At 43.1% G+C, this 21,320-nt stretch overlaps 1 protein-coding gene across 1 annotated transcript; it reads right to left on the bottom strand.

The window, feature by feature from the left end:
* Positions 1–267: 267 nt before the first annotated feature.
* Positions 268–20,405, bottom strand: LOC140311394 (uncharacterized). The gene is made up of 16 exons (XM_072388769.1): positions 20,234–20,405; positions 17,977–18,634; positions 17,852–17,907; positions 17,230–17,406; positions 14,851–15,931; positions 13,683–13,853; positions 12,999–13,003; positions 12,777–12,887; positions 10,060–11,086; positions 9,573–9,713; positions 8,668–8,672; positions 8,446–8,625; positions 5,423–6,365; positions 3,050–3,111; positions 2,788–2,967; positions 268–1,810 (listed from the first exon to the last, which is right to left on the bottom strand). Exons 1-16 carry the CDS (start codon positions 20,403–20,405, stop codon positions 882–884), a joined length of 5,898 nt encoding a protein of 1,965 aa, XP_072244870.1. The 3' UTR covers positions 268–881.
* Positions 20,406–21,320: the final 915 nt, after the last annotated feature.

Raw genomic sequence — 21,320 nt, 5'->3', positions numbered from 1 at the left:
TTAACTTCCCCTTTAAAGAACTGGAGCTGATGGAATAACTAACTGAACCAAAACTAAATGTGCTGACAAAGAAGAATCCAAAGACGAGGAGCACTGCTTCAGAAGAGTAAAAACAGTTTGACTTGTTGTAACATCGGTTGATGTCCACGTAGAACTCTGCCACCTTAAAAATCCCACCCAATATACTTGGAGTGAGATTTACTGACTGCATCAGTGTCCAAATACTCTGTTAATCCAGCCAACGGATGCAGCACAAAGATGCATGAACTGGAGTCCACATGTGGGGAAAAGTCTAAATGAGAAGCAACAGTTTCACTGCTGAGTCGACTGATTCTGCTGCACCGAACTGTTCACTCATTTTTCAAACGCACAAACCAGCTTCGGGAGGAAACTCGGGCGTATATGAAGGGTTTTGGTTTGTCACCCATACTGTCAAACATGGAGTTATTCTCCATCTTTTTAAAATATGAACGGCTGAGGCCAGGGTCTCACCTGGGAGCGTCGTGCGTACTTTTCAGTCAGGGATGCTTCCGGTAATGACGAACAGTTTCATGTTGTGCATGTTTTGCACGACTCAAGGAGTCGCTCAGCTGTAATTTGACAGCAGTAACATGAAACTGCTGAAGTGAACTGAAAATAGTGCATTCTCATCAATCATCACAAAAAAATACAGTGAAAGGTGTACTGTTCCTGAGACAAGGTCAATATAATGGCCGGCGTAAGTTTGTAACAATATCTTTTCCTAGAACTGCTTCCCAAACACTCAATTCACATGTGAAAAATAAGCACCTGGCATTGGCACAGCTCTGAAAGGGAGTATAAATATTGGAAAAGACTGTTCATTTATGAATGAGAAACGTTGGGATGCAGCGCACCAACACCTACAACTTCTTATTTGTGTGGATTCTCATGTGTCTTCTCAGAGTTGCTGAATCTTTAAATCTTTTCTCGCAGAGTTTGCAGGGGTAAGGTCTCTCACCTGTGTGCGATCTAATGTGGACAGTTAGATGCTGATTTTGAGTGAAACTTCTACCACAAGTATCACAACGATACAGCTTCTCGCCCGTGTGGATCCTCATGTGGACTAATAAGCCGTCACTTCTTCTGAAACTTTTATCACACATTGCACAAAAGTATGGCTTCACATCTAAGTGACATTTCAGGTGGGCACTCAAGTGAGTCTTCTGAGTGAAACTTTTCCCGCATATTTTACAATGATACGGCTTCACACCAGTATGGATTCTTATGTGAGTCAATAAACTACTGCTGCATCTGAAACATTTGCCACATGTTTTGCAAGAGAACAGCTTCTCGTCTGTGTGGATTCTGCGATGTTTCCTCAGTTGACACTTTAACCGAAATTCTTTCCCACAAAAGTCACATTTTAATGAAGTTTCACTCGTGTCAGTATTAAACTGGCCCTCGAACATGTGACAAGTGTCTACATTGTTACCGAGTTTTATTGGTCTGTAATGTCTTTTATTTGGCTTCGACTCAACTGATGTTGAAGTTTCATGATCGGTTCCTTTATGATCTTGACTCTCGGAGCTCTGAGAGAAGAGCTGGCCACTGTTTGGTGTTGGATTACTGCGTCGACTTTCCTCATAAACAGGAGTCACCATAAAAGTATCGGCCTCCGGCTTCATTACAAGCTGCTCTTTATCCTGACTGGTGTGGAGCTCCTCCTGTTCCTCTTTAATCTGTGGAGGTTCTGGTTCCTCCTGGTCCAGACTGCAGATCCCGTCTTCTTTACCAAGCTCCCGATAAGCTAGAAACTCCTCCTCCGTACAGAGATAATGCGACGGGAGGTCTGTAAACATAAAAAGACACAAGAGGAGGCTTACTAATTTACTGATGGAGAAACATGCATCAAGAAAAGGACGTTTCTTATGTAGTTTAAGGTTTTACATCGTCTGCTCTAAGGATAAACTGCCAGGTTCAATCTGGATCCCACAGGCGACAGATGTGAGAACGGATTCTGGAGCTCAATCTTTGAGACTTACTCCACAATAACAGATCCACCCAACTCCTTTGACCTGCTGTTTGGCGTGATCCCCTCCGACTCCTTTCGGAATAAACCTGATTCAGATATTCAGGAGGCAGAGTTTCTGTTTAACCTGCTAGTTTCAGATGAAATCATCCGTTTCACTAATTCACGACCACAGGATGCATCTTCAACATGATGTTGAAGGCATCAGAAGCTGCTTCAGTCAGTTAAAAAGCTTCATGAAGCTAAAACAGATGATCGCTGCACAACGTTTCCTTTCTGCTCGGTTAAATCCAGAGTTTTTTCCTAACCAGGCTGAGAATAAACCGGTGGTCGGAGACAACAGGCTTCCCCTCTCATTTTCATCTCCTGGAGCAGTAAAAGCAGTCAAACCCAAACTTCCAGAAACTGCAGGTCCACAGTGGCCTCGTGCACGCTCAGGACGGGCCTTCAGTGCAATCTGTTGGTTTCCTCAGCAAAGATTTGCAACGAATTGGACTGTATCTTTGAAGTGATTTGAGATGACATTTGTTGTAATTTTGCGCTTTTTAAATAAAACTGAATTGAGGGTTTGCTCATGAACACCAGATTAATTATCTTAATTTCAACAGATTTGTCTTTTTGATGTTCAAAACCTGAGCAGAGACATTCTTGCTGCTGCAGCTCGTACTTTAAGCTTGAAAGGAAGCCTCGTTGTTTTAGAACTTTCTGCTTTAAAACGAGACGAATTCATGTAAAGTGACTGTAAAAAGCTGCAGATCTCAGATCAGATCAGACTTATATCCATCAGTGTTTCATACCTATTGTGGGGAGCTTTATTCGGGGTTTCCAGGTGATATCCAACAGTCTGCGCTGACGGTCGATCTCTTCCTCGTACTGGACGATGGTTTTCTCAAACTCCGTGAATATTTCTTCAGCAGCAGCAGTTAGTCGCTGGCTGATAAACTCTCTCAGATGCTGAGCTGAAGACATCGTTGCTGCTCACACTCAGATATTCAGCTCAGACACCACAGCCGTCTGCAGAAAGCGTCCAAACTAACGCTTCTTGCGCCATTTGTTTACTTCCGCCTGATGTGTCCTCCCCTGTGAGGTCCGGGTAGAAACGGCAACATAACTGTTTCCGCCTTTAAACGGTTTTCTTTCTCCAGCTAAAAGTTATTTATTTTTCATTCCATTTTTATTAAAAACTGTTTGATTAGTTGATAATTAATGTATTTATGTAAAATATGTAATTTTATAACTGTAGTCAAAGATGATTGACAGATAGATTTATTGTGAAGAAATCAATACACAAAAGCAGGTGAATCTTCAATACCTGACGGATGAGCAAGATACCATAAACTCAGTGTGGATCCAACATGAACTGCACACAATCTGCTGTGATGATAGAAGATTAAAATATCAAGCTCAATTTCCACATTTAGGGATACAGAAACATACTTCTCTCCAAAACATAACAGAAAATAACAAAATGATCTCGCTTTCAGCACACAATTCTATCAATTTGGGCACATCATATCTGGAATAAACACCACCTTAATTCAATTTAAAAAGCTTCTTTTTGGCATTTTCTCTGTTGGGTGTTGTGATGGAGGACGTTCTCTTAGCTGCCAGGACAATAGAAGAACTTATTCATTGACATAAAAGAGAAATCTTGCCAATAACCGACGTAATCAGAACAGAAAAGCCTGACAAGGACGCTTCAAAACCCTTCGTGGCATGAAGTGAACATTAAAGTTGGAATTTGGGTCAAACCATGTTTGAGGGTTCTTAAATTACTTCAGTGCCATGAAGCACATTTGATTGAGTCTCTGAGTGCTTTTTACAGTTTATGTCAGTGACATCTGCAGCACACATGGAGTCTTAAAGTACTAAAAACAAATTCCTTACTTTTCAAAACTGCAGAGGTTTATTATCTGTTTATTAAAATTATGAACACGTGAGATCAGAAAAACAGGCACTGACCACTTTCTGGATTACGACAGTTTAGACTGATATTTGTAGTTCAATCATCATTGAATGCATCGGTTTGAATAAGCTGCACTGAAACGAATGTTTCACTCATCTACAGTTTACCTCTACAGGCCTGAATCAATTTACAGTCTTTACATGTGGAAACATGACAGGTCAGTTAAAAAAACAAAACAATACAAAGTTAAGATGCATGAAATGATGTAGAATTCACCACGACTGCCGAGTCTCAGCAAGGTTTAGTTCCATAGACGAACTCTAGAGGGTATTCAGGGGGAATATTCATCCATTATCGCTATTATTCTCCGTGTTCTTCAGCTGAAACTGTCACAAGCAACATTTTCCATAAGTTTGTTCCGAAAAAATTATGAAAAAATTTAAACAAAGAGCTGAAGCGCAGTTTAAAATGACAAAATAAAGCATTAATCTTGGCAGGAAACACTTTCTGTGAGCTTATATTTTCTTTCAACTATCAAGTATATAGACATATTTGAGGTTTAAAGGATATTTAAAGGCTAAATGCTTTTTGAAGCTAACTTTGACACTCATGTTGTTCAAATAAACAAATACTAAAAAAGAACACAACTAATGATTTGTAGGGCTTGTTAAATTAATATGAAAGGCTTTAATAACTTTGTTTTTATTTTATACATTCAGAAAATAAACATTTCACTAATGGAGCTCCATACACAAGAGTCTACATGTTGTTGCCACTTGGGGGCAGTCCCATGAGCATGCGGAACAATCTGAGCTGTGGGCTTTTCTTGGTTGTGTTGGTGCTGTTGTTGGTCCTTCAGCTTTGCTCTGCTGTGCAACTGACCTTTTTAATCTAAAAAAAATTGTTCCAAATACGATGTGTTCATGAGTTGCAGATAAAAGTGGTGACTTTGAGGACAGTTTCATGCTGGTCAGTATAACACGTGGAAATGATAAATTCAAGTCCATGTTGTGCGTGTGTTGTGCAACAGCACCGGCACCGCAGGCGGACGCAGCAGCTAAGACCAAAACAGACAACATTAACACCGGCATTTAACGAAGGCACTCCGTGTGACAAGTCAAGCAAGCGATGGAAACGGGTAACAGAAGCAGTTACCTTTTATCTTGCAAAGTATTGGGACCATTCAAGACGGCTAAATAGTCGAGCTTCCACGTAAGGGTGACAAATCAAACCATCGTTCTTAAAGGTGTACATGCAACACAACCTGCATAAAGGTAGTTGGTTTGTTTAATACTTTTGTGAGATTCACCTTGTATCCTCGTAACGACTGAACAGCCTCGATCAGACAGAGATAAGCCAAATAGTTTGAGCCATCTCACATCATTTTGGCATGCAATAAAACACAATAGTTGTTGAAGCTCCGAAAGCTCTACTTTTTTTTCAAGCTTTGCTTCAAATTTTTCCCCAAAGATATTTTTGGGGCTAAAATGTCTCACCTGCTGTAATTCCCATAAGGAATCTTTTACCATGTTTCACAAGACGGTGGATTCTCATCTGTGTGAAGGTGAGTTTTCAAAGTAATTCTATGTCTGAAACTTTTCCCACAAGTTTCACAAAAATATGGCTTCTCACCTGTGTGAGTTCTCATATGGTTCAGTAAAGTATCGCTACGCCGGAAACTTTTCCCACAAGTTTCACAAAAGTACGACTTCTCACCCGTGTGTGTTCTCATGTGGCACAACAAAGTATCACTTCGTCTGAAACTTTTCCCGCATATTTTACAGGAATGTGGCTTTTCACCTCTGTGAGTTTTCATGTGGCGAATCAAAACAGCTCTATAACTGAAACTTTTACCACATTCACAAGAATACAAGTTCTCACTGGTGTGGATTTTTATGTGAACATTTAAGGAGGAGATCTGACTGAATCTCCTCCCACAGATGGTACAAACAAACGGCTTCTCCCCTGTGTGGGTTCTGTAATGTATCTTTAGTTTTGACCCAAACTTAAAAGCTTTTCCACAAACGTCGCACTTTACTGATTCTTTACCCGTGTTCGTGTTACACCGACTCTCCGACATGGGAGAGTCTTCTACATTGTCACTGTCACTCATGTTGCTGTCATGCTCCTCCTTTGGCGTCAGCTCCTCATTTGCAGACGATCTCGTGCCTTTACACCTACTTTCGTCCAGATCTTGACTTTCATTTACAGGAGAGTGCTGAGAGAGAAACGGGTCTGGGTTTGGTTCTGGTTCACATTCCTCATAACCCGGAGTCATCATAAAGGAATCGGTCTCCTGCTTCAGTGCAAGCTGCTCTCCCTCCTGACTGGTGCAGAGTTCCTCCTGTTCCTCTTTAATCTTTGGAGGCCGTGGTTCCTCCTGCTCCAGAATGCGTTTTCTCACCTGGTGACAGCACTGCCGGTCAGTGAGAAGCACCTCATCATTAATACCATGTTGAAGTGGAAGGTCTAGATTGAAAAGGGGAACAGGAAAAATTTGATTAGTCAGAAATGACACAACCCTATTTTCCAGGAGTTCAGTCAGTAACTGACTCCAAACCTCCTTTAGAAACGGATGTGGGCTTTTCCTTCATCATTGTATCTCCAGTTCAGCAGGTAAAAGGTCGTGTCTATACACGTGGGTTTAAAATCTAGCACCAACACCTGGTGGAAGTCTGTCTCTGCATCCATTTGGCAACGAGGACAATGTAACTTATCCTTTTCAGTCTGGTAGGGTCCACTGGGTCCTGCTGCCTCTGCAAGCTGATGAGGATAAAGGATTAAATAAAGGTTAGACGAGCTCGCCTGTGAGCTGACAATGTGGACCATTATCCACAATCTACTATAGACTGGTTCCATGCACACATGGGTGTTGGTGCAGCTGACCCACAAACCGTGTTTGGCAGAAACAACATTCAAACAAACTACTTTAATTCATTTTCGTTGTATTGCTGCTGTTGGGATTTGATGGACCCCAGTCAGACTGGGGTGGGCGATATGGCAAAAATATCGTATCGCAATTATTTTTTTTTAAATAAAATCGCGATTTCCATTTTAATCACAATCTTAAATTGAAAAGTTAAAAACAGACAGTGTTGCAGAAGTATTTTCGGCTGGGCAGCTCGTACCGCGGGTCAACTACTGGAAGCAGACGTCCGAACCCCTCCTTTTCTACGGTCTTGAACGGTACCATATCTATTGCAAGATAAAAAATAACTGCTTCTGTTACCTCTTTCTATCACTTGCTTGACTTGTCATACAGAGTGCCTTTGTCAAATGCCTGTGTTAATGTTGTCTGTTTTGGTCATAGGCTAGCTGCTGCCTACGCTAGCTGCTGCTTACGCTAGCTGCTGCCTACGCTAGCTGCTGCCTACGCTAGCTGCTGCCTACGCTAGCTGCTGCCTACGCTAGCTGCTGGTTACGCTAGCTGCTGGTTACGCTAGCTGCTGCCTCTGCCTGCAGTGCCGGTGCCGCCGGGCCCCTCGCTGTTTGGCTCTCAGCTTACTGTTTGGGATGCTTCAAGTGATTGAACAGGTTTGTCGTGTTGCCACCCAACATGTGAACCGTTTCTGTGCAAACTTTGCAAATTACATTTGTTTGCGCTTGATCAGTTGCGGAAAATCCAAACCAATTCCATATAATGGAGGTGGAATTTTTTTTAGTGACCAACTCCTCTGTTTGGCTTTCAGCCGCTGCAAACACAAACAAGGAGGCGGGTAAGAAAGCGCGTCACTGCCCGTAATTCGCTGTGATTGGTCACTCAGATTGACGCCGTAATACGTCTGCTGTGTCGCATCAGCATAGAAGTGCAATTTATAGAATCTGCCCGAGACGATCCCACGATCTCTGCAGTTTCACAGATCGTTACGGATCTTCTTCACGTTGCAATCGTTCACGATTTAATATCGTCATATCGCCCACCCCTAACGTAGCCCACGTGTTTTTACCTTTTACACAGCTCACACCAACAGTTTCCTCCCTCTTTCAGTTCAAACACTCAGATAACACCAGGAGCCCCTCCATTTCCATATTCATTTTTCAGTTTTTGCTTTATTCTGATTAGTTTCTAATTACGATCATTATTTGATCAGGACTCTTCAGAGTTATTCGTTCGTCTCTAACTCTGGCAGAAGCTGTTGTTTTTGCCCTTTTTAGGACAAAATAATCAGTGAACTGAATGATCCAGGCAGGCTCTGCTGGGTTGATGGGTCCACAGCACCCTGAACATTGGTTTAAAACCACCTTCCAGCTGTTTTCCACACGTGCTGCAGCCCTGAAAACATCTGGAGGCTGTGCGGGGCTGCTGTGTCAGGTGTGTGGATGTATGTAGTGTTTCCTGTGGGTCCACCTGCTGATGACAGCCGACACATTATCATCTTATGATGATCTGCCTGTTGATCAAAATGATTGATCATATCCGCCTTCTGGGCGTTTTACGCAGATTAATGCGCAGAGGAGGGTCTGGATCACTGCGCTGTGCGTCGGAACAGATCCCAGATCAGATGAGTTATATCCATGTGAGCTCATGCAGCCCATCAGCGTTCCGTACCTGCTGTGGGGAGGTTTATTCGGGGTTTCCAGGTGATATCCAGCAGTCTGCGCTGACGGTCGATCTCTTCCTCGTACTGGACGATGGTTTTCTCAAACTCTGTGAATATTTCTTCAGCAGCAGCAGTTAGTCGCTGGCTGATAAACTCTCTCAGATGCTGAGCTGAAGACATTGTTGCAGCTCACACTCAGATATTCAGCTCAGACACCACAGCTAAGTTACCTCTGCTGGGTAAGACATCGCGCAAACGTCCGGCAGAAACAGCGAATTCACTTTAGTTCCGCCAACAAATGCAAAGAGCATGAATATCCTAAGAGCTCGAACTTCCTTATTTCTTTATTTTTTTAAGACATTTCGCCTCTCATTTGAAAGGCTTCTGCAGTTCTTAACGAGTTCAATTCAATTGTATTTATATAGCGCCAGATTACAACAATTGTCATCTCAAGGCACTTAAGTAATATAGTCCAATTCAAGCCAATTGGAATTCAATTCATTGTAATCATAATCCAATTGATGGTGATTTTTAGTTTTACATCCAAAAACCAAGAAAAAGAAGTCCTGGTTAGTTTTTCTGATGGCTTCACAAACAATAAGATTTCAGCTCATCACAATATTCTGTAAATTCATTCTTTTTCATACATAAACGACGATGTCTGGGCTGGACAGCGCTGTTCCTGGTTCCAATCCCAGCTGAGGCCTTTCTGCATTCACTGGTGGCTCTAAATGAATCCATACTTCAGTAAATGTACTCAATCACATTCCTGCCCTTGGTTGAAATTCTGACCTCTTTTATTTTTTATGTCAGCCTTTATGAACACACTCACCTCCCAAAGCTTTAGTGTAAGAGTAACCCCATAAAGACACATTACTAACACTTAGACTGATGACCGTTAAAGCTGCAAAATCATTTAATGCATCGGTTTGGGAACATCAGAGTGAATAAACGGCACTGAAAAAATATTCTCCTTATATTTCTTTAACAATATGTCAGCTTTTACATCTTCAACACTTTCAGTGTCACTTCTACAGCCTGAAACAAGTTGATATCTTTAGAAAACACTGAAGAAACATGCTGTAAAGGGAGCACGAGATGGGTTTTCTGCAGTTAAAAACAATTAGTTTGGTACCGAGAGGGACCGGCTGATTTCCTCTGAGCACCTTTCAGGGGCCTCCCTTTAGGGTCACTGGGTACAACGAGCTGGTGAAAGGGGCCAGAAGTCACCAGGCGCTGGTGGTGGTACAGTTGGATGTGATACCTGCCCTCGCTGCTGGCAGGATGAGCTGCGTCTGCTTGTTACGTCGCACTGATTTAACAAGCTTTTATCCAAAGTGACTTACAAATGAATGACTTTGTGACAGGCTTTTAGTTCTGAGGGGTTTGAGTACTAGAGTTGAGCATCTGCCAGCAGAGCATCGAAGGTCAATCGGTAAATTCACACCGTTAATAAACAGGTTCATGTATTCATTAGTAAGTAACACAATATGTTTGAAAATATAGTAACACATAAGCTTTGCTTCAAATTTTTCCCCAAAGATATTTTTGGGACTAAAATGTCTCACCTGCGGTAATTCCCATGAGGAGAGTCGACACACCTCCGTCTCAGAATCTTTTACCATGTTTCACAAGACGGTGGATTCTCATCTGTGTGAAGGTGAGTTTTTAAAGTACCTCTATGTCTGAAACTTTTCCCACAAGTTTCACAAAAATATGGCTTTTCACCTGTGTGGATTCTCATGTGGAGTTTCAAAGTAGATCTATGTCTAAATCTTTTTCCGCACATTTTACAAAGATACGGCTTCTCACCTGTGTGAGTTCTCATATGGTCCAGTAAAGTATCGCTACGCCGGAAACTTTTCCCGCACCGCTCACAAAAGTACGACTTCTCACCCGTGTGTGTTCTCATGTGGCACAACAAAGTATCACTTCGTCTGAAACTTTTCCCGCATATTTTACAGGAATGTGGCTTTTCACCTCTGTGAGTTTTCATGTGGGTGATCAAATCGGCTTTATACCTGAAACTTTTACCACATTCACAAGAATAAAAGTTGTCATTGGTGTGGATTTTTATGTGAACATTTAAGGAGGAGATCTGACTGAATCTCCTCCCACAGATGGTACAAACAAACGGCTTCTCACCTGTGTGAGTTCTGTAATGTATCTTTAGTTTTGACCTGAACTTAAAAGCTTTTCCACAAACGTCGCACTTTACTGATTCTTTACCCGTGTTCGTGTTACACCGACTCTCCGCCATGGGAGAGTCTTCTACATTGTCACTGTCACTCATGTTGCTGTCATGTTCCTCCTTTGGCATCAGCTCCTCATTTGCAGACGATCTCGTGCCTTTACACCTACTTTCGTCCAGATCTTGACTTTCATTTACAGGAGAGTGCTGAGAGAGAAACGGGTCTGGATTTGGTTCTGGTTCACATTCCTCATAACCCGGAGTCATCATAAAGGAATCGGTCTCCTGCTTCAGTGCAAGCTGCTCTCCCTCCTGACTGGTGCAGAGTTCCTCCTGTTCCTCTTTAATCTTTGGAGGCCGTGGTTCCTCCTGTTCCAGAATGCGTTTTCTCACCTGGTGACAGCACTGCCGGTCAGTGAGAAGCATCTCATCATTAATACCATGTTGAAGTGGAAGGTCTAGATTGAAAAGGGACACAGGAAAAATTTGATTATCAGAAATGACACGACCCTATTTTCCAGGAGTTCAGTCAGTAACTGACTCCAAACCTCCTTTAGAAACGGATGTGGGCTTTTCCTTCATTATTGTATCTCCAGTTCAGCAGGTAAAAGGTCGTGTTTATACACGTGGGTTTTAAAATCTAGCACCAACACCTGGTGGAAGTCTGTCTCTGCGTCCATTTGGCCACGAGGACAATGTAACTTATCCTTTTCAGTCTGGTAGGGTCCACTGGGTCCTGCTGCTGCCGACTATGTGCAGCCCAAATAAGACCAGGGAGATTGATCCATGCACGTGCATAGTCTGCGCACTCAGTCCACCTGGTTACAAATATTTGGGCTGTACGTGTTTGGCCACTGAGAAACCCAGTGGACCTCTGCAAGCTGATGAGGATAAAGGATTAAATAAAAGTTGGATGAGCTTGCCTGTGACTTGACAATGTGGATAATGGTCCTGTTGGGATTTGCAGGACCCCAGTCTGCCCTTTTAATCCTTTCAAAGGGGTTTGATCCCTCAGAATATTAAGCAGCTTCCATCCATATTCTAGGTGCCTGGAACAGTTATCTGCCCTGTCGTGTTTAAGAGCTTGGTGCTGGAGCAGCACTGTTTTGTGCACGCACCTCTGTGATGACATCGCATGCAAACCTGTCAATGTGCACAACTGTGTGCACGTGCAGAGTGGGTTTGTTTATGAACACGGAAAATGAACCGGTTTCAGACTGGAAGCAAATGGCACAGCCCTCAGCCGTCTTGTCCCTGTGCCGGTGCACACTAAAGGAAGCTCGCCCTCTTAAAATAAGACAAAATATACACAAAAACCCATTTTTATCAATTTTAAGGAGTCAAAATACTGTTAGGACGCTGTTCTGCCAACGCATTTCTCTGTTTAACGGATCGTGTTTGGAACAGGTGGAAAAGTCCTGATGAGCTTCTGTTCTGACGACACCTGCTGGTGCGGTAACCTTACTGTCAGAGAAAGAAAATCCACTTTTAGAGACTGATGTTCAGTCGTCTTATTGAAATGTCGATGAGCCAAAACACCTCTGTACGTAGCCCACGTGTTTTTACCTTTTACACAGCTCGCACCGACAGTTTCCTCCCTCTTTCAGTTCAAACACTCGGATAACACCAGGAGCCCCTCCATTTCTATATTCATTTTTCAGTTTTTGCTTTATTCTGATTAGTTTCTAATTACAATCATTATTTGATCAGGACTCTTGAGTTATTCATTCTTCTCTAACTCTGGCAGAAGCTGTTGCTTTTTGCCCTTTTTAGGACAAAATAATCAGTGAACTGAATGATCCAGGAAGGCTCTGCTGGGTTGATGGGTCCACAGCACCCTGAACATTGGTTTAAAACCACCTTCCAGCTGTTTTCCACACGTGCTGCAGCCCTGAAAACATCTGGAGGCTGTGCGGGGCTGCTGTGTCAGGTGTGTGGATGTATGTAGTGTTTCCTGTGGGTCCACCTGCTGATGACAGCCGACACATTATCATCTTATGATGATCTGCCTGCTGATCAAAATGATTGATCATATCCGCCTTCTGGGGGTTTTACGCAGATTAATGCGCAGAGGAGGGTCTGGATCACTGCGCTGTGCGTCGGAACAGATCCCAGATCAGATGAGTTATATCCATCAGTGTTTCATACCTATTGTGGGGAGGTTTATTCGGGGTTTCCAGGTGATATCCAGCAGTCTGCGCTGACGGTCGATCTCTTCCTCGTACTGGACGATGGTTTTCTCAAACTCTGAGAATATTTCTTCAGCAGCAGCAGTTAGTCGCTGGCTGATAAACTCTCTCAGATGCTGAGCTGAAGACATTGTTGCTGCTCACTCTCAGATATTCAGCTCAGACACCACAGCTAAGTTACCTCTGCTGGGTAAGACATCGCGTAAACGTCCGGCAGAAACAGCGAATTCACTTTAGTTCCGCCAACAAATGCAAAGAGCATGAATATCCTAAGAGCTCGAACTTCCTTATTTCTTTATTTTTTAAGACATTTCGCCTCTCATCTGAAAGGCTTCTGCAATTCTTAACGAGTTGATGGTGATTTTTAGAGTTTTACATCCAAAAACCAAGAAAAAGAAGTCCTGGTTAGTTTTTCTGATGGAATATTCTGTAAATTCATTCTTTTTCATACATAAACGACGATGTCTGGGCTGCACAGCGCTGTTCCTCTATCACATTCCTGCCCTTGGTTGAAATTCTGACCGCTTTTATTTTTTATGTCAGCCTTTATGAACACACTCACCTCCCAAAGCTTTAGTGTAAGAGTAACCACATAAAGACACATTACTAACACTTAGACTGATGACCGTTAAAGCTGCAAAATCATTTAATGCATCGGTTTGGGAACATCAGAGTGAATAAACGGCACTGAAAAAATATTCTCCTTATATTTCTTTAACAATATGTCAGCTTTTACATCTTCAACACTTTCAGTGTCACTTCTACAGCCTGAAACAAGTTGATATCTTTAGAAAACACTGAAGAAACATGCTGTAAAGGGAGCACGAGATGGGTTTTCTGCAGTTAAAAACAATTAGTTTGGTACCGAGAGGGACCGGCTGATTTCCTCTGAGCACCTTTCAGGGGCCTCCCTTTAGGGTCACTGGGTACAACGAGCTGGTGAAAGGGACCAGAAGTCACCAGGCGCTGGTGGTGGTACAGTTGGATGTGATACCTGCCCTCGCTGCTGGCAGGATGAGCTGCTTGTTTCATCGCACTGATTTAACAAGCTTTTATCCAAAGTGACTTACAAATGAATGACTTTGTGACAGGCTTTTAGTTCTGAGGGGTTTGGGTACTGTAGCTGAACATCTGCCAGCAGAGCATCGAAGGTCAATCGGTAAATTCACACCGTTAATAAACAGGTTCATGTATTCATTAGTAAGTAACACAATATGTGATCCACGTGCACAAACGAGATATCCATGATTTATGTTGCACTGTATCGATCAACTCGCTTGAAACTTCGGCTGAAGAAGCAGCAGAAAAGTAGCTGAAGTTATCGGTTACGCGGTCGTACCTACAATGAAAAACCAAAGACGGTGAGCAAAGCCATCCGGTACCTTACGGTGCTGTGATGGAAAAGTGCGATAAGAGTCCGTATAAAAGTGTGTTGGGAGCCGCAGGACCATGAAATGGTTCAAGCATGTTGGAGACCAGATGACTGGGTGGACTGTTGGCAGGTTTAACTGTTTCAATCAGTTTTAAACGGTTGACACACATAGAAAATATAAACGTTTTTATCTATATGGTTTCAGCTAAGTGCTGAGCTGGTTTGGGGAGTTTGGTCAAATTCAAGGAAAGTTCAGCTGTGACGTAACTCGAGGAAAAGTTGCCGAATCAGAACAGGTTTTTAACAACATGTCTCACACAGGAGTTCTGATGTTGAGGAGTTGATCAAGTAAATTTAAGTGCACGTGACAAACAAAAGGCTCAGAACTATGAGCCTGACGGGCCTCAGAGGGAGGAACATCATCCTTGTGGGAGAAATTCATTTCTGGTCTTTAATTTGCTCTATTTTTAAATAGATATTTTATGATATAGAGATTAAAAAAAATAAATGAACCCATATCCCAAGGTGTGCCATTAAAATAACTTCCAATATGGTTATTTAAACGCAGCACTTTGTTATTTAAAGTGCACTTTGAAGCTGTGGGAATTTCTACGCTCTCTCCCAAACTTAAAGTAAACTTTTCCTGCAGATGTTTCAGGGCTGCGACTTCTGACCTGAGTGAGATGTCATGTGGGAATCCAAATACCTTCTATGTCTGAAGCTTTTACCACAAACTGCACAAGCATATGGCTGCACACCAGTATGAAGGCTCATGTGGTACAATAAAGTACGACTATACCTCAAACGCTTGCCGCATATTTCACAGCTATACAGCTTCTCTTTGGAGTGAGTTTGCATGTGGAAAATCAAATGATTACTTTGACTGAACCTCTTTCCACAGGTCGTGCATGAGAACGGCTTCTCGCCTGTGTGAGTTCTCATGTGGATCGTCAGACAGCTCGCCTGAGCGAAACTTTTTCCGCATGTTTTACAAGAATACGGCTTCTCACCCGTGTGAGTTCTCATGTGGATGTTCAAATGATCACTGCCCTTGAAACTTTTACCGCATATTTTACAAGGATAAGGCTTTTCACCTGTATGGGTCCTCCTGTGCCTTTTCAGCTGCGATGCCTTTATACATTTTTTCCCACAAGTTTTGCAAGCGTAAGACTCACCTGTGTGAGTTCTCATGTGGACATTCAAACTACTGCGTAAAGTGAAACTATTTCCACATATTTTGCAGGAATATGGCTTCTCACCTGTGTGCACCCTGTAATGAGTCTTAATTTGGGACCTAAACCTAAAGGCTTTTCCACAAACATCACATTCTATCAACTTTTTAGCTGTGTCAGTGTTACAAAGACTCTCTGACATGAGAGAGGTGTCGACATTGTCACTGTGATGTCTCTGCTTTGGCTTCAACTCTTCATTTCGAGTTGATCCCGAGTCTTTATATGTGCTTCCTTCCTGATCTTGGCTCTCAGCCACAGGAGAGTTTTGATAGAGGAGGCGGTCGCTGTTTGGTTCTGGTTCACTGTGGTCAGTTTCCTGATTGGTGGGCGTCACCAGGATGGAATCAGTCTCCAGCTTCAGAACAACTTGCTCTTCCTCTTGACTGGTGCACAATTCCTCCTCTTCCTCTTTAATCTGTGGAAGTTCTGGTTCCTCCTGGTCAGCGTTGGAGTTCCTTCTCTGGTTACAGAGAACCTCCTCGTTATTGCAGATAAAATGCTGTGGAAGATCTGGATGGAATAGTGACCATAAGAAAGCACGTTAGAAAATACATCAAAGATTGAAAATATTTCAACAGTGAAACACTTTAATTAATCTGTTTATCAAATAATATTAATGTTGCAGTTATACAAAGAACGTGAACTCAAAGTGCAGAATCTCGAATATTCGTATTCAAATTTCAGCTTTTTAAATGAGTAAAACACTCTACTTCAGGAACACTGCTTCAATAATGTTGAGGTCCGGGCTCTGGGGAGGATTCATCCCTCCATAAGACCTGCTGCCACTGATTTTCAGTCCACTTCTTGTGTCATTTGGCACAGCTCAGCCTTTTCTCCCTGTTTCCCTTCCTTAAGAACGGCTTCTTGACAGCCACCCTTCCATGGAGACCATTTCTGATGAGGCTTGGGCCAACAGTAGATGGATCAGCTGAAGGTCCAGATGCATCTCTCAGGTCCTGTCAGGTCACAGCTGGATTTTTTCCTCTTTCTTAAGGACATCACTTTCAGATCCTGTTCATCTGCTGTAGATAGTTTTTTAGGCCTGACACTTCTTCTTTTGTCCTCCACTTGTCCAGTTTCCTCAAATGTTTTAAGGACACACTGCACACCATGCTGAGATATGCCAAGTTTTCAGCTAATAGCTCTTTGGGAATCACCTTGTTGCTGCAGAAATCCTATTTTCTGTCTGTCAAACTGTGTTTTATTTGCTGTTTTTCATAGATGCAGCTAAAGAAATGGGAACAAATGATGTGTCTTTGTGACAGGCTGCTGGTAACAAAGTGCCTAAAGATCCAGTTTAAAATGGCTTCTTTGCTAAGTTGTCTGTTCTGCGTCGACACAACACTGGTTCATCCCTTGAGTTAGGAGCCTTTTTTCTGCCTGAATGGTTCATAGCTCAGAGTTAAGTGGCTGAACAAAGAAAAGACCTCCGAAAATGCTCAGGAATAAGAACTGAAAATGAGGGAAAAACTGAAAGAGCTTCAGAAAGCTGCAGAACTATTGATCAGGACACTTTAAAGGTTGCAGGAGAGTCTGGAAGACATGAGGCTGGATCAGACCTCCTGAATTTAGTTTAAATAATTCTAATACAACATATCACTGAAATAAGAAATCGAGACATAAGTCATTCTTAATTTGATGCCTGCAACACGTTTCCTTAAAGTTGGGTCTGGAGCAGGTTTACCACAGAAGAAGAGCAGCTTCATCACTGATCGTGTTTTCATTCAATGCGCGTGCACAGAGGGTCTGAATCACTGCGTCGGAACCGATCCCAGATCAGATGAGTTATATCCACCAGTGTTTCATACCTATTGTGGGGAGGTTTATTCGGGGTTTCCAGGTGACATCCAGCAGTCTGCGCTGACGGTCGATCTCTTCCTCGTACTGGACGATGGTTTTCTCAAACTCTGAGAATATTTCTTCAGCAGCAGCAGTTAGTCGCTGGCTGATAAACTCTCTCAGATGCTGAGCTGAAGACATTGTTGCTGCTCACACTCAGATATTCAGCTCAGACACCACAGCGAGGCAGACACTGCTGACGCTTTCAATTCAGTTCACTTCCTGCTTCCCGTGTAACGCTCCGACGGAAACAGCGAGTTAATTTTATTTAGTTCCGCCTTCAACTACAAACTTTCTTTTTTTAATCAGCTGGTTGAGGTTTTTTTTATGTAGTTCACACACATCATTTTACAAGATAACATACTTCTGTCATACAGCAGGTGTACGGTAGGGTTCAGTCTACATTCAACCTGTGGAGAAAGGGACTGAAACACCAGCCTCCTGACTGATAGACGACCCCTCAACCCGCTGACTATACTTGAGTAAAAGTACTCGGTTACACTTCTGCCCTGTTGCCATATCGTTGGCAAAGAGAATTTTAAACATTTTCAAACTTAAAATAGTTTTTTTTCACACTGAGTAAAATCAAACTCATCTGTACTTGAATCTCTGTTTGAGAAAATGGGTCAAAGTTGGCAGGTCTACCTCTAAAAGAGATAAAAGCCAGATTTTAATCATCCCTGTGGAGTCTCATCCTGCTGACATCTCAGAACCACTTCTGACCCAAGTGAGTTCTAATGTGGGAATTCAAATGACTTCTGCGTCTGAAACTTTTACCGCACATTTTGCAAGGATATGGCTTCTCTCCTGTGTGAATCCTCGTGTGGACGTTCAAAGTACTGCGTTGGGTAAAATGTTTCCCACATATTTTGCAAGAAAACGGCTTCTCCCCCGTGTGAGTTCTGTGATGTTTCAGCATTTGGGAGCGAAACTTAAAAGCTTTAGCGCAAACATCACATGTAAAAGACATAACTGCGGTGGCAGTGAGACGCTGCCTGTCCGACGCTGGAGCTTTGTCAACACTGATGACGTGGTACACCTCTGCTTTCCTTGCTGAGTCTAAGTCTTGGTGCTTTCCTGCGTTCTGATCTTGGCTCTCAGCTACAGGAAAGTTCTGAAACAGGAGCTGGTCTTCGTTTGGTTCTGGTTCTCTGCGGTCAGTTTCCTTAGAAGTAGCAGTAACCATAATGGGATCCACCTCCAGCTTCAGAGCAACTTGCTTTTCCTTCTGACTGGTGCAGAGTTCCCTCTCTTCCTCTTTAATCTGTGGAGGTTCTGGTTCCTCCTGGTCCAGATGGGAGTTCCTCTCATGGTTACAGAGCTGCTGTTCGGCAAGAACCTCCTCGTGGTTACAGTCGTGCTGTCGTTGGAGGTCTGAAGGAAACGTAGGACACAAGGAAAAGTTAAAGTTAACTAACCTACAGGTTACCTACAGCGCTGTGGTGGTTAGCGGTGTCGATTCATCGCCTCGAGCCTTTTCAGTGTGGAATTCACAGCTTCTCTCTGAGCCCAAGTGGGTTTTATGGTACTCGGGTTTCCTCCCACAGCCCAGAAACATGCATAAGTATTTTACCGTTGTTGCTATAGTAACCGTAGGTCTAAATGTGATGAAACGGGGACCTTTCCATGGAAAACCTTGAACTGGAGCAAGCAGGTTTAAAAATGGACGGTCAGAAAGAACAAATGGGTCAATGAAATGAGTGTCAGAGCATGTCCAGGAGCACTTGGTTTGATGACTGCTCAGAAAAGAGATGATGATGATGATGAGCCTATCCCAGCGGTCATCGGGCGAGAGGCGGGGTTCACCCTGAACAGGTCGCCAGTCCATCACAGAGACAGACAAGACAGGCTCACATTCACTCCTAGGGACCATTTAGAGACACTAATTAACCCAACATGCATGTTTTTGGATGGTGGAAGGAAGCCGGAGAACCCGGAGAGAACCCACGCAGACACGGGGAGAACATGCAGCCTCCACACAGACAGAACCAGCCGGGAGTTGGACCTGGAACCCTGCTGTGAGGAGATTCTGCTGACCGCCACAACACCCTGCAGCCCAGATTCGAAAGTCATCAGTAAAACTTTAAATCAATCCTGCAACAAACAGGAAGCCAGCTGGAGGACAACAGTACGGGAGTGATGTGGCGTCCGTTTTCCTTCCCTGTCAGGAGGCGAGCAGCAGCGTTTGAGCTGCAGGAGGTGCACAGACTGGCCTGTAATCAGTCGGGATGAGATGCTGTGAAGCATGGATCACCTGCTCTCAATCTGCATCTGGGAGCTTGGCTTTCATTCTCAACCCAAAGAAGCGAGACCTGACAGAGGAAATCTGCTTGTTCAGATCAAAATAAAACCCCAAACTCATCACAGAGGGGTGAACATAAGAGGTTAGAAGGTCAACCGTGTCCAAGCCAGTTCATTCAGGATGTGGAAATGCTACTCGGCAGCGGTTTCATCCACAGAACAGTGAAGTGATGCCATGAGAATAAACTCAGGACAGCAGAGGTCAGACTGAGACAGCAACTTTAACTCCTGCACAGATTTATATGCATCAAATCTGCAAAAATGTGTTCAACAAAATCAAATGAGACACTTCAGTAACTGCAGATGACTTTAACTTGATATATATATATATTTCAAAGCGTTTTTAGGAGAAATGGTTCAAATCAACACTGTTTGTTAGTAGGCTGGTAATAAGCTGTTAGTGTGACTGAAGCATCTATTTATCACTGCAGCACATCACACATTAATAAGGATCTAATAAGAAAGGGACAGGAAGATGTTGCAGCTCCTCTCCGGAATGAATGAATAATTAATCCTCTGTGGCCAGAGGAGACGAACTGCAGCAGCTTCAGACCGACAGGATGGATGGAAAACGGCTGAGAACATCTGGAAGCTGTTTTCATTCAGCACAGATCCCAGATCAGATGAGTTATGACCATGTGTGAGTTCAATCAGCCCATCAGTGTTTCATACCTGCTGTGGGGAGGTTTATTCGGGGTTTCCAGGTGATATCCAGCAGTCTGCGCTGACGGTCGATCTCTTCCTCGTACTGGACGATGGTTTTCTCAAACTCTGAGAATATTTCTTCAGCAGCAGCAGTTAGTCGCTGGCTGATAAACTCTCTCAGATGCTGAGCTGAAGACATCGTTGCTGCTCACACTCAGATATTCAGCTCGCACTTCACGGCCGGCTTCCTCCTCTTCTTCCTCTTCATCATTTGATCTATTCTCGGTGTATTAGCGGCGCATTATCGCCACCAACCGGAGTGTGTGAAACGGGAGATTATGCGTTATGTTCCCTCAGAAATCATCTTAATCTGACACATCTGATGATTAAAATCCCAGCTTTGTTACTGTTGTGTTGCATCTCCAACAGTCATGTGATGATTGGCCATCCGAGTTTAACAAACCAAACCTCAGAATATTTATCGATCAGTCAGAAAGGAGCCTCCATCAGGTTTAAATCTGCCTCCATCAGGTTTAAATCTGCCTCCATCAGGTTTAAATCTGCCTCCATCAGGTTTAAATCTGCCTCCATCAGGTTTAAATCTGCCTCCATCAGTTTTAAATCTGCCTCCATCAGGTTTTTAATAAGCCTCCATCAGGTTTAAATCTGCCTCCATCAGGTTTAAATCTGCCTCCATCAGTTTTAAATCTGCCTCCATCAGGTTTTTAATAAGCCTCCATCAGGTTTAAATCTGCCTCCATCATGTTTAAATCTGCCTCCATCAGGTTTAAATCTGCCTCCATCAGGTTTAAATCTGCCTCCATCAGTTTTAAATCTGCCTCCATCAGTTTTAAATCTGCCTCCATCGGGTTTAAATCTGCCTCCATCAGGTTTAAATCTGCCTCCATCAGGTTTTAATCTGCCTCCATCAGGTGTAAATCTGCCTCCATCAGGTTTTTAATAAGCCTCCATCAGGTTTAAATCTGCCTCCATCGGGTTTAAATCTGCCTCCATCAGGTTTAAATCTGCCTCCATCAGGTTTAAATCTGCCTCCATCAGGTTTAAATCTGCCTCCATCGGGTTTAAATCTGCCTCCATCAGGTTTTAATCTGCC

The sequence above is a fragment of the Leuresthes tenuis genome, unplaced genomic scaffold, assembly GCF_036924035.1.
Source record: "Leuresthes tenuis unplaced genomic scaffold, fLeuTen1.0.hap1 SCAF_7, whole genome shotgun sequence".
In the NCBI taxonomy this organism is placed as follows: domain Eukaryota; kingdom Metazoa; phylum Chordata; class Actinopteri; order Atheriniformes; family Atherinopsidae; genus Leuresthes; species Leuresthes tenuis.
This window is presented reverse-complemented; position numbering and strand designations above follow the sequence as displayed.